Here is a 13591-nt window from a genome sequence, read left to right on the forward strand (position 1 = left end):
CCACGCCGCATTGCTGCAGTAATACAGGCCAAAGGAGGCCCAACTAAATACTGAGTGCTGTACATGCTCATACTTTTCATGTTCATACTTTTCGGTTGGCCAACATTTCTATAAATCCTTTGTTTTTATTGGTCTTCAGTAATATTCTAATTTTCTGATATGATGAATTTGAGATTTTCATTTGTTGTCATTTGTAATCATCAAAATTAAACAAAATAAACATCTGAAATATGAGTTTGTATGTAATGTATGAATATAATATACAAGTTTCACTTTTTAAATGGAATTACTGAAATCAATCTACTTTTTCATGATATTCTAATTTTATGACCAGCACCTGTATCATTTTCTAGGCCCCTTTAAATAATGGGCATATTATGGATTGTAACATTTTGGGTCAAATGCAGATTGCAAAGGGAGTTGGCAAACTATTCCATTTTAGAAAACTGAAAAACTTAGTTTCTGACCAATGTTTAAAGCTACGATTAAAGAGCATCCAATGGTTCGGCTTGAGGGTGTGCAATAGGAGCTGCACAGGATTAAAAATACTCTGGTCTGGTTGATGCAAACAGCACAGGGGATTGTATGCTATCGGATCTGGACGGTTATGTTCCATTAATCCAAGGAAAAAAAAAAAAAAGGAGTATTGCTAAAGAACCCACCCACCTGGAGAATGCACCATGGATGCAGTTTCATCACAAAAACAGCATTAAATCCAGACCAAATATTTCACTGAATTTTTTTACCCCCTCCTGACAGACTGCTCTGGCACTTGCTGTACTACAAGATGAATATGAACAATTTTTCCTTAATCTTGTTTTTCCTGTACGTTAATTTACATTCTAAACCAGGCGTCTCCAAATGAATCAAACAAAATCCTTGACAGATTCTAAAATGCTGGCAGTTGAGTGTCCACATTTTGAACTGATGAAATTGTGATTTGAGTTGTTCAGCGTTTGAGAAATAATAAAGTTCTATAAAATAACTATGAGTAAACAAAATGAAGTGCATTACATTTAAGCACGTTAAATTTTGGCAATTTTAATCACAATTTACACAATTGTATCCATTTTAGATATTTTCTCTGTGGATGAGCATTGTATGTGTGTACGCATAAATAAAAAAAAACAGAATAACCCTAGCAAGAGTGTCAACTTAACATTTTCAGTATAAAAGGTTCCATCTGGTTAGAGTTCTACTTTAGAACCAGCTCTGGAGCTTAAACTCCTTTTTAAATTTTAGCCACTTTAACTCTGAAAGGTTGTACATCTTTGACCTGCAGTCAAGAACGACAATGTAATTTTAATCAAAAATAAAGCTGTAGAAGAAAATACTAAACTTGGGTTCAACTCCAAGTGCTCTGTAGGAAAAAGTCAGGGAGGGGGAGCAAAAAAAAAAAAAAAAAAAGAAGTTTAATGGCAACCACATTCAAGGTCAATTAAAGAGTAGATCAGTGTCTGGGTTTCTAACTTTTTATTTACATCTTTATTAATCACATTTCACTTTACTTAAAGCAGCAGAGAAGTAAAATAAATCAGAAAACAAAGTGGCAGCACCCCCCCATCCAATCAGGAGCTTTGTTTTTTAAAAGGAAACATGACAACGAGTAAAGGTTGTAGGTGAGGGACCGAGGAACAACCAAGTGACAAACAGGACAAGTGCGTGACTTTCCCCTCAGTGCAGGACTTGGATGTGATGCAGGTGACAAGTGCTCAGTTTGATAGTTAAAGTAAAACAAGTGCAAACAAAGAGTCCAGCTCCCTCCCGCTGCCAGAACGGGTCAGAAGGGCAGACGGAGCTCAGATCAGGGACTGATTACGTCCCTGCTGTCAGTGAAGTTGGTGACGTTAAAAAGACGAGTTGGATGCTCCAGAAACACATTGAAAAATGTTCAGAGTCAGCAGATAAAGACGCCACGGCCAATTATGTCAACAACGGGTCAAACTGGGCTCATGTTGGATTGGATCACTAGTACGGATTCCAGAAGAGCTGGTCAGAAAACACGGGAACCTGCTGGTCATCTGAGCCGAAATCTAAGGGAAAAAAAATAAAATAAATGACCAGAGGAGATGGGGTTGCATTTAAACAGCAGAGGTGGTGCTGATCCAACTTAAAACTGGAAAAAAAAAAAAAAGGAAAATTATGGAAATCATTTTTAATCTGCTTCTTGAAAAATCTAAGCAGTTTTATCATTTGTAAAAACGTGTCCAAGTTAAACTTCAGTTTTTTCCAAACCCTCAAAACCTTCTCTGCTGCCATCTAGTGTTGAAAAATCCTAACTACAGTTTTTAATTCTTGGCAAAGGGTGAAAGAACAATTTGCCCATTGGTCCAAACTTGACATGTATGCATCATTTCTGGATCTTGTTATAGAAAAATAACCTTTATAGTCATTTATATTAAAATAAAGGTTACATCTCCATTTAAGCGAAACTTTCAGAATCAGTTAAACAGGAGCCGTTTTGTAATGAGCGTCACCTCACCTGAGGTATGGTCGGTTTCCATCAGGAGCCGGAGCCAGTCATTCATGCCATCATCAGGGGTCAGCTGACTCCTGTGAGTGTAGCTGAGACCAGGAGGAGAGCGAAGAGGCCGGCGGCTCATCTCCACCTGCTGATGAAGGAGAGAAGCTGGTTGGTCATTCAGACCGAACAGTTAGATATGAAGTCACTCAAACCATCTGTATGCCTAATCTGCTACAGATTCAGACTGGATAAAGGAGCAATGACAATTTAAAACACAAAGAATCTGATTTCTAGCTGGGTGCAGCAAACAGCTCAGCTGAATACAGACTCAAAAAAAAAAAAAAAAAAAAAAAAAAAAAAAAAAAAAAAACACACCACACAGACCAAAATTCATGGGGGACAATATGACCGATATAAGACATGAATTAGCAGGTAGCCACAATTCTAAGTCTATTAGAGGTTTAGTTCTCAAGCTTCTCTGTAGCATTTAAACAAAGAAACCACAGATTCTGACGTCCTGCTCTGATATGTTGGTTACTGAGCAGCATTACCGGGGACAATGGGATCATCCAGGATCCAGGAACCTCAATGGACAGAGGAGACACCGAGGAGGCTTCTGAGGCTGCAGGAGTTTCCTCTCTCTGCTCATCTCCTCTGTCCTCACACAGGTCCGAAGTCATCTTGGCCAGCTGACTCTGCCTGCACAGACGAGTAAATGGGAGGAATTCATTTCCAGAGTCTGGCTCATCGCCATGATGGTTCTAGATAAGCTGCATTAGACTGCAGCTTTAACAGTCCAAATTTCTGGGAGAACCAATAAGACAAAGTTTTAATGGTGAAATGTTTCAACTTAATATTCAGTGAAAGTCTTTAAATGAGTTCAGGAGCACTGAAGGCATCCTGGATCTGCCACTAGAGGGCAGCAGACAGTCAAGCTGAAACAGCTTGATCAGAACCATGAGTTAACAGCAGGCTCCACCTACAGCTGCTCCACTGGGTCTGGCGTGTCCGGCTCATCACTGGTTGGTGGGTCCCACATGTGCAGTGCCCGCCTCCACAGACGGACTTGCATGTCCCAGGAACGCCGGCTGTATTTGCGGTACTTGTTGGGAGTGGATGGGTGGAGCTTAGGATCCCGCAGGTGTCTGAGGGTAAGAGCAGTTCATCAGTGGGGGGGCCTATGGGCTGTAACGCCAGGTGCAGATCAATCATCTTACTTGGGGACCTGTTGCACATAGTTCTGGTAGCCGCTGGTGTTCTTGCCATACTGGATCTGTTTCTGACGCCGCTTCAAGACCGCCGCATTGGTCTCTGTGTTTGCTGGATCTGGCAAGCGGCTATAGCAGCGAGAGAAAGTTGGCCTGAAAGACATCAATATCTAAGCTACAGAAATGTTGAGGAAAACTTCAGCACAGCTTCAGCTCTGACCAGTCACAGTAAAGGCCAACATTTCAGTCAGGCTGATTTTAATGCATCCTGACTGGAGGATATGAAGATAAACTCTTTAGTGTCTGCTTCTCCGGCAGAAATGTCCTGAAGCTGATCAGTCAGGATCAAGAATAGATATGAACTTCTCACTGACCTTTTACCATCAACATCATCTGTCCCCACAGCCACACTGCTGTGGGACACTTTGAGGATGCAGCGCTCCAGGATGGATGGCCTGCAAGAAAAATGCTCTATGAAAGGGATGAAAAACTGCTGTAATTAGACCAAACATCGTCATTCTAGTCATTAATTCAAACTAGGGTGTGAAGACTGTAAGGTTTGATTTAAAAGTTTGTGCCAAGTCCTGATCTACAATCATTTCTAAATATTGAAGGAAAACCAGACTTCAGAAAAAGGTTTATGAAACCCAGAGGACCTGTTAATCCAGACAACTTTAGGAATTTACAGATAATTCTGGATAACAAAGAGAATGTCAAGAGCTGAGATATTAATTTGGAAAGAAAGTTCTCAGTTATCCAGTTCTTGCAGAAAAGGTTTCAGCTGTTCATTTAAATCAATGAAAAGAAACCTGCGCGGTTTGCTCCCTGTTCGTTCTCGTCCTCGAGGTCCACTGGTAGCAGGAGGAGACGGGATTGGAGATGCATTACTGTTAAAGACAGAAAGCTGTTAATACATAAATACTCAATAGTGTTTCCAAGTTTTCAAATCATTTAGGGGAGCAAACAAAAAACGCATCCTTTAAAAATGACAATTTAATAATATGAAAACGTATTAAGGTGTGCCGCCCCCTAGAGGGGGTAAAAATACAATAAAGACTTCCCACTGGATCTAGACCTGAGAAAAAACACTGCTCACACATTTCCATCTCACCCCGATCCCTTATAAGGCAGGGGATCAGTGACCAGGTGCTCCACCCACCTGACAAGGCTGTCATAGACAGAACTGCAGCCGGGGAGGAGCCATGGTTCAGGGGCGGAGCATCCTGAGGAGGGGGGCAGCAGGTCAGGGAAGCCGTTCCACATGGCAGCCGACCAACCCTTGGCACAGACACACGACCAGGGGCTGTAAGAGAAACTGGGGCAGGAACAGGACATCAAATGAGAGTTTTAGACAAAAAGTTTTAGAAAAGAGTTGATTATTCTGGTCCTTCAATGTCAGCATCCTACTTAGCAGAACTTTGCGACTGACTAGAGCAAAGTCAGCCTCTTTAGGTCTTGAGTAGAGGTGCATAAAAATGTGTTGGGAGTGAACCTGACTCCTCTGTTTTAGGTCCAGGAAACACCAAGTTTTTGATGGACAGCAATGAAAATATTTGCAGAGCACGCCCCACGGCAGAAGTTTTCCTTTATCAATCAAATAACCAGAACTCAACTGTTCAGCCTCCATAAACACAACTAAAGTCCAGTTAAAAACCATCTCCCTCAAACTGTACAAATGAAATTCAGATATTTGGAATTATGGAGAGAAAGCAGTAAACATTCAGAGTGCTGTTAGATCAACTAAAAAAGCCTGCCTTTTAAGATTTCACAAGTCTCCCTACAGGTCAGCAAGTTTAATGGATTTGTTTTCTTGCTTTAATGTAACGAATCCCTGATAGAGCCCTTTGAGGTTCCAAGTTAAAATATATGCAACTGCAGTCCAAGAGCAAAAGTTATGAAAAGGTTCATGGCCCTGTTATGACAAATGTATGTGTTAGTAGATCATTACAGTGCCTTACGTTTGCTTATTGTTTCTCTTTTGTAAATTAAGCATTGTGTGCATTTACAGAGCTTTACTGGTGGTACGATAGATCTCGTGTTCAGCAAAGCAATGGGCTAAGTCAGCAGCTCCCAGCAATGTTATGAAAATATTAAAGTGGAAAATTCAGTGTGATAAAAAAAAAATAAAAGTATTTGATTCCAAGGGACAAGGCAGATAGGAACGATAACAGTATGAACGTTGCTGTTCAACGAAGCAGAGCTGTGGAAGTATTGGATTGAATTCAGATGAACATTTGAGTAAAGCTCCCTACCATTACTTATATTAGCAATAATATCGTCAGTCTCTACAGACCAAGTTCAAACATATGTTATAGAACTAATGCTTCAGTAGATTTTTTATTTTTAATATAAAAAAAGTATGGGTTGGTCTGATCACACCCAATTGTCACTTTTAGGGCCACAATTAATAATGTAAATCGATTAATGTCAATTTTTTTATGAGACAATAATTTGATAACAAAAGGTTCCGTAAAAAAATATTTTTTAATTAAATTAAACCGGTGAAACTAAAACCTTTCCACTTGAGGATATCTGGATGGAGAATATTGATAGATGAATTTTTTTTTTATCATCTTAAAATGCAAAAATGTTAACTTTTTTCCCCCCTTAAAATTTTTGTATAATTACTGCTCTAAGTGGGACACTCCAGCAGCTAGACATGTTTTAGTTAACCAGTCGCTCCAGTAAACGATTAATCGATTACTAAATTTGTTGATGATTTTAGTAAATCAATTAATTGTTCAAGTCCTAGTCACTTTACCATGAGGCATGAAAGTCAGCTCCATCATGTAGCTGGGGTAAATGGAAAAAAAAAAAAAAAAAAAATGCTTTCTGGTTTTTTCCTCTAGTTCCAGTAGATGGCGCACCAGTCATGTCTACTCATTGTGCCAGGTGCTAGAATTCTATTTGGGCTCATTAAGGAATATTAAAAATGGTATTAGGATAGAAACCTGATACAATCACCCTTACTTTATAATTGTTTCTTTGAAGGCATATGAGAAAATGCCCCTTTAACCAATCAAACACAGACCTCCTGTAGCAGAGACTGAACAGGGTCTGCATACTTCCCCATCTACAAAGTGTGAAACCAGTCTGCAAATCTCCAGAAATTTTAATAGTGCCAAGTTGCTCTCACCACATGAACCTCCCGCATACCCTTAAATGAAACTTTATCTCAAGACAGCAGTTAGTCTTTTGTTGTACAGTTTTTCCTTCCACTTAACTTTCCATTACTGCGCTTGGAAGCAGCACTTTTCAGTGATGTCCATTTGGAAGTTCCTGCTCTGAAGGCTGTCAGGTCAAGTCTTCCTCATGATTGCATTTGTGTCAATTTCATAGATCCAAGATAAGATAAAATTTTTTGGTAAGGATCCTAGTTTAGCTTGCTCTTAATCCACACCCCAAACCCTAACAGCAAACATAAGGAAAAATCAAACAATATGCATATATCTGGACCAACAGGTCAGAAGTTGACAGTAAAACTAATATCTGGGTTATAAACAGATTTTCAAGAGCAGAAAAAAAAATGCAATTTAAAAAAAAAAATACTTGTGTGTTTAGAATATTGGCTGCCTGTTTGTTCTGGTTCCTACCTGCAGGACATCAGCGGACTCTGGGCTGCGGGTTCCACTCCGCTGGTAGACATTTCTGTTCTTCGCTGCAGATAGACACGCCATCATTCGGCTTTCTCTGCCTTATAATGAGGAGCACCTGTGGCAGTGGGGGCAAGGGGCGGGGCCACAAGCTCATCTATCATACACCTGGACATTTCTAATTTAAGTGCCGTTATTCTTCTAAAACTAGAACAACACATGCGTTGTCTTTGTGATTCAAAATAAGAAAAAAAAATAGCACAGAGACTTAATTTAAAAGAACTAGACACGAAAACATATTTTCAAAATAACTTTTTTTTCTATTTATTTATCATTTTCTCGCTGCAGAGCGCTTGCAATCTGCAGGGGGCGTTGTTCTTCACAAAATTAAATTTTCCCTTTCAGCCATTTCCGGTAACAGATCAAACAAGATGGCGTCTAGCAGTGGGGTGAGTTTTTTTGTTCCGTAGAATAACGGGTTTATAATCATAAATTATCAAACACTTTCCGGTCTCATAGTACAGTTAGCGTTATTCTTTTAACCAGAGCCGCTTGTAGCTCCAACTTCACCCTTTTAAACAACCTCAGCGCGATGATGCTACCGGCTAACAAGCTAACAGGCAAATCCCCCAATATTAATAACACAGTATTATAGGCTATTATGAAGAATATATACTTGTCAATACAGGTCGTAGTTGATATAATAGTCGATATCAGTTGTTTGTGAGTATCTGTTTTCTAGAGAAAACGATAAAAACGCCTTTGTTTATTAGAATAGATTGTACCTCCTACAAATAAACTTCCGGTCTGTCAAAATAAAGCTCGTCATTTGTACTAACGCGGCAACATGTTTTCCAAACTAGTTGTGCATTCCGATGGGGAAACCTCACGATAGATTGTACATCATTTAGAAATTATAAACCGTATCTATTCTTCTTATTTAAGTGTACTTTTTGTAAGAAATTTCACATATACAATCAACGAACAAGCTGGTTGGAAAATTATAAGTAATGTCCAGATGATTATTAAAACCTTTGACCAAATTTTGTTGATATAGTTACTTTTCTAGGCTTTGCTATTGTAATATTTTTTGTACTTTCTCCTATTAATAATTATGGCTAATAATGAGCTATAATGAAAACCTAAAATTCTCTGTCAGAAAATGTCTGTTTTAAAAGGAGAACTAATATATATTAGATCTTTAGGCGTTTCAATAATCATCTGGACATTACTTATAAATAATTTGTCAACCAGTTTATTAAACGCTTGTTCCTAGATCTAAGATAGTTGCCTTGTCACTGCAAAATATTTTTTTTTGCCAAACTGTACCCAGCTAAAATATTATTGCATATTTGATAAGAATTCATCTTTTTCTAGTAATTCACAGTAAATGTAATCTAAAGAATAACAGATCCAGTGTTCTGTCAGATGGGCATATCCATAGTCAATACGCATGCACAAGATGTCAGATTTGCATTTATCCCTTTATTTTTGTACGAAAAATACACTTTAAATTACCTCAACGGTCATGTAGGAAAAAAAGTATTTAAGGTCAGATCGCAATAAAAAAAACACAAAGTATGTATTAAAAAGAAAATGTCCATGTTACTAAAGGGATACATGCCCGTTGAGGTAGTTTAAAGTTTATTTTTCGTGCTAAACTAAAGGGATAAACGGATATTGACTATGGGTATGCTGGTCTGACCGGGTATGCTTATCTGACAGAACACCGGTAAAGAAATGTAAAAGCGGGATACTCGGTAGGCTTTTGGTGTTTTACTCGTTTTCTATTCAACAGTCTGGAATCTTTTGTATTTTAAAATTTTGTATCTTCTCTTCCAGTCAAATAAAAACGACTTCCGTCGAAAATGGGACAAAGACGAGTACGAGTCCCTCGCTCAGAAACGTCTGGCAGAGGAGAGGGATCTCGAAAAGAGAGATGGTGAGGAGAACGAGGAGAACCTGCTGAGTTTTCATTTAATATAATAGATTCTACTGATTTATTTGATGCATCTTTTCCAGGTTTAATATAAATTTCTATTTTGTTTTTCCTGATGAAAGCATAATTTCTTATAGATTTTTATATTTGACAAGAAATGAGTGAGCTCTAAAACTGTAAGTCTATTTATCAGGGTTGCGGTTAAAAATGTATGATATTTTAATCTGCCGTTCCTCTCAGGAAAAATTGCTCCACCGGTCAAGCGGGAACTCTTGCGTCACCGAGACTACAAGGTGGACCTGGAGTCCAAGCTGGGGAAGACCATTGTCATCACGAAGACAACTCCTCAGGCGGAGATGGGCGGGTATCTAGCTTTCTAACAAAATAAAACAAATCTGAAACTGTTTTTAGAGATGAGCCTGTTTTTGAAGCTGTCTGTAGGAAATGAGGCTCAAAGCTAGGATCTTCTCTCATTTCCTCCTCTTATGTTTCAGGTATTACTGTAACGTGTGCGACTGTGTGGTGAAGGACTCCATCAACTTCCTGGATCACATCAACGGAAAGAAACGTGAGTCCTTATCTATCCTAATATTTAACCAGCTAACTGGTTTCTGCGCTGCTGTTAACCTGGAAACAAAATTCATTTTGTCACAACCAAAATACAATACTGATTTTTTTAAAACATGAGTTAATGAAACACATGTTGATAAAAAACAAAATTAACATAAAAGCCATAAAGACGATTTTTAAACATCTAAACTGAATACATTTGTTTTCAGATGTTAGTATGGAAACACCTTGAATCATTTATTTAGTGGTCTATTATTATTGATTATGTGGTCACGACTATTTGCTCAGGTAGAATTAAACCAAATTCTCAGTGAAACATGAAGGCAGCAATAAAATCACGATCACACAGTGAGGGGTCGTCCAGACTGGGGAATAAGGGGATCTAGATGTTGTAACAGGAAGTTCTGACCTTTGTGTGCAGATCAGAGAAATCTGGGGATGTCCATGCGAGTGGAGCGATCATCTCTGGATCAGGTGAAGAAACGTTTCGAGGTCAATAAGAAGAAGCTGGAGGAGAAGCAGAAGGAGTATGATTTTGAGGAGCGCTTGAAGGAGCTGCGGGAGGAGGTGAGGAGGGAGGGAACTGCTGGTCACTAGGTTGTTTTCTCTCTACTGATAATTGTGGTTCCTAAAGCAGACTTCTTTCCCAAAATGTATTTATTTTCAAACATTACATACATACTGTATAACCACTGGGACTCCAAACAGTCCCAGACCTTACAGAAAACTTCTCTTCAATTCAACACAAATAATAAATATGAAACATTAATGTAAGGCAGGAATTTAAATATTTCTTTCAAAAAGAAAAAAACAACAAATTGTGTTAAAACAAAACTTAGTATTGGGTGATTAAGTTCGAAACCAACCATACACTACTCATTCTCACTCAGTGTGAAAAATTAAGTTTAATCAATCAACACCAGACAATTAATATTTCTTTTTCCCATATGATGTGTAGGAGGTTATTTATAGGTCATCCCTCAGCATTTCCTCTGAAACCACACAAGTCAAGAAAGGCAGTTTCTAACTGGGCCTTAGATGATGTCAAAAGTAGAGTGCAGAGAATTTTTTTTAAACATTGTACTTTCAGCATACAACAAAGGCCTTTTGTTTTTTTTTGCAACATCTCTACAAAGAGCAGTCACTATTATAGTTAAGGTTGGATTATAGAACCTGCAGAATTGATATATGTGCTCTATAATTCCTTTGAACGTTTTGCTTTAAATGTAGAAAAACATGTTAGTTTATGTTACTTTTTTAGGACCTTTTGTCATATGGTTACTAACCTTCTGAGGACCGATAAGCCTTATGAGGCCAAAGTCTGGTTCTAATTTGGTGAGACCTCATTTTTAATTTTAGGTGGGTTTTAAAGGTATTGCAGGGTCTCCGCCGGTCATTAAAAACCATTAAAAGTCATTAAATTATGATTTTTTTATTTTTATCGAGGCCTTAATTGGCATTAAAGTTCATATTATGTGATTATTGTGTCATTTAAAAGGCTTTGTTTAAAAAAAAAAAGTTTGGTCAGATATATCAAACACAACCTCTGGTTGATCGTAAGCCTGTATGTTTGGAGAAGAAGCTTGAGGCGCAGAAAATGGCTATATATATATGTATATATATATATGAGAGAGTTTTGGGTACTTGTTGATGGAATTAAAATTATTTCTAAGAGCATTAAAAAGCATAAAATTATAAACCCTGTGTTGTGTGAATTACACTCACGTTAAGGTTTGGAATTTACTGGTAAGGTAAATGTTGGGTTAGGTAGAAATGCAGATGAACTTAAATAAATGGTAGTCAATGTAAAGCGATAATATGAGTAAAAAGACAAACTACAGTGTTGTGTTTATTAAAAGCTAGAGGTTAAACAGGGTGTTGTGGGTTTTGCTGAGAACATCCCATCTTGCTGGGGAAAACGACTGGAGATTTGATTTCATTTTATATCGCTTTACTTCTGAACTGCGGCAACCCTCACATACACATAGAGCTACATTTTCTAGAAGAGAAACGCTTGACTTCTTCGCTGGTCAGAAAAAAAACAAAAAAACGAAAACGATGACTGACATATGGCACTCACGCCATCTGGTGGAGAATTACTTATACGATAAAACCACTACAATCTTAACCTGAATTGTATTTATTAAATTTTATTTATTTAACCTATGAACAATATCAATTAGCCATATTACAACAATATTCAACACGGGGAGTTTGATGTTGGTTCTCTGCCACTCAGATGCTAATAAACAGTCCAAACGAAGACCTTGTTACCCATGAGGAACCCTTAAAGGAGTTTATGACCGAAACAATTATTTGAATTTATCGTGACAACAGAAATAATCCTCAACTAATTTGGTAACTGAATGACAGTTACCAGGACAGTTAACAGGCTGTAAATTTGGAAATTTTCTGCCATAAACCTTCTTTTGTCTACTCCTAAAGTGGTAATAAAAGAGATTTCTATTAAGTGCCCGTTACTATCCAATTATTAATCCAATTTTTTTTCAAAGTAATATATTGAAGCCGCAAAGAGACGAACATAAAAGCTTAAGTCCATGAGTGAAACCACAACGATGGAAGTGCACCATCAGATGAACCTCCTATCTGTACGCAGATATGGATCAGACCAATGACAGTCATGTTATCTGCAGACTGAGGAGTTTTACTGTTGGTCAGCTGAGGTTAAGTCATTAGTGTACAGCGAGAAGAGTGGAGGGAGAACAGACCCCTAAACAGGAGATGATGATACATTCAAGAAAGCCTGTATTATTTTGTTGTTACAATTCTAAAGGACAACCTTGTCTGAGAAGCTCCTGATTTCATGACCGATGCTGTTTTCTGGACTAGTTTTTTGTCACAAAGTGTGCATCCTGTCCTTTATAACTATCTCTGACTTATATAGACACATGACCTGGCTTTAGATGACTTAATTGTTGTCTTTCCAGGAGGAGAAGGCAAAGGCCTACAAGAAGGAGAAGCAGAAGGAGAGGAAGCGGCGAGCCGAGGAGGATCTGGACTTTGAGGAGGACGATGAGATGGCGGCTGTGATGGGTTTCTCTGGTTTTGGATCGTCCAAGAAGAGTCACTGATGCTCACCTGCAGACCGGAAACCAGTTCATCGAGACTTTGTGATGTGGAGGAAACTGATAATAAAAACATAGAGAGGAGGGGTCCCAGTGGAAGCATCGCCCTGCTCCAGACTTCATTCACAGCCAGACTCTTATTTTGGTAATTTGACCCGTGTTTCTGTAATGGGATAAAGAGTCTTTAGGTGTCTGTTTAAAGCAAAGCTGCAGCTCACATGTGAGACAGGAAGCAGCTCTGAACAGGTGATGGATCAGCAGTGGAGCTGAAGGAAGAGACTTAGGAGGGAATATGGACCAAGATCTACAGAACTTTCCTTCAAGACAAAAGTCTGACTGACTCATCTCCGTTTATCTGGCTGTAAAAGTTTTACTTTGATCGACTGCTTTGCCGCTGACTGGGTTTTTCCACTTCTGGATCAAAATACAACAACATTTAAAACTGGTTTGAGCAGTTTACGATTTGGGTGTTTTAAAAATCGGAAATTAATGAATCTTCAGAAGGAGAGGACCTCAGACAGCTGCTGCAGTTGATCTCAAGGTCATATTTTAATAAACGTTAGATTTCTCCAAGCTTTGTTTTTTTTTTTTTTATCAACCACGCTGTTCACGTACAGATTGATTGATTATTAATCTCATATTAAAACCTCGCATTGATAAAAATACATGACTTTTGGGTTCTGAGAGCAGACGTCACATTTTAACTAATAGTTTTATTGTTTAGGTCCAGT

At 38.3% G+C, this 13591-nt stretch overlaps 2 protein-coding genes across 2 annotated transcripts; one reads left to right on the plus strand and one right to left on the minus strand.

Annotated features, from left to right (window-relative positions):
• Positions 1 to 1463: 1463 nt before the first annotated feature.
• slbp2 (stem-loop binding protein 2) lies at positions 1464 to 8040 on the minus strand. The gene is made up of 9 exons (XM_038288462.1): positions 7266 to 8040; positions 4832 to 4987; positions 4482 to 4559; positions 4047 to 4127; positions 3682 to 3825; positions 3448 to 3609; positions 3016 to 3163; positions 2483 to 2612; positions 1464 to 2033 (listed from the first exon to the last, which is right to left on the minus strand). Exons 1-9 carry the CDS (start codon positions 7316 to 7318, stop codon positions 1969 to 1971), a joined length of 1017 nt encoding a protein of 338 aa, XP_038144390.1. The 5' UTR covers positions 7319 to 8040; the 3' UTR covers positions 1464 to 1968.
• zmat2 (zinc finger, matrin-type 2) lies at positions 7669 to 13433 on the plus strand. The gene is made up of 6 exons (XM_038288463.1): positions 7669 to 7714; positions 9108 to 9207; positions 9445 to 9568; positions 9699 to 9772; positions 10196 to 10341; positions 12723 to 13433. Exons 1-6 carry the CDS (start codon positions 7697 to 7699, stop codon positions 12864 to 12866), a joined length of 606 nt encoding a protein of 201 aa, XP_038144391.1. The 5' UTR covers positions 7669 to 7696; the 3' UTR covers positions 12867 to 13433.
• The last annotated feature ends 158 nt before the right edge of the window (positions 13434 to 13591 follow it).

Source organism: Cyprinodon tularosa, unplaced genomic scaffold, assembly GCF_016077235.1.
Source record: "Cyprinodon tularosa strain WSP-4 unplaced genomic scaffold, ASM1607723v1 ctg256, whole genome shotgun sequence".
In the NCBI taxonomy this organism is placed as follows: Eukaryota; Metazoa; Chordata; class Actinopteri; order Cyprinodontiformes; family Cyprinodontidae; genus Cyprinodon; species Cyprinodon tularosa.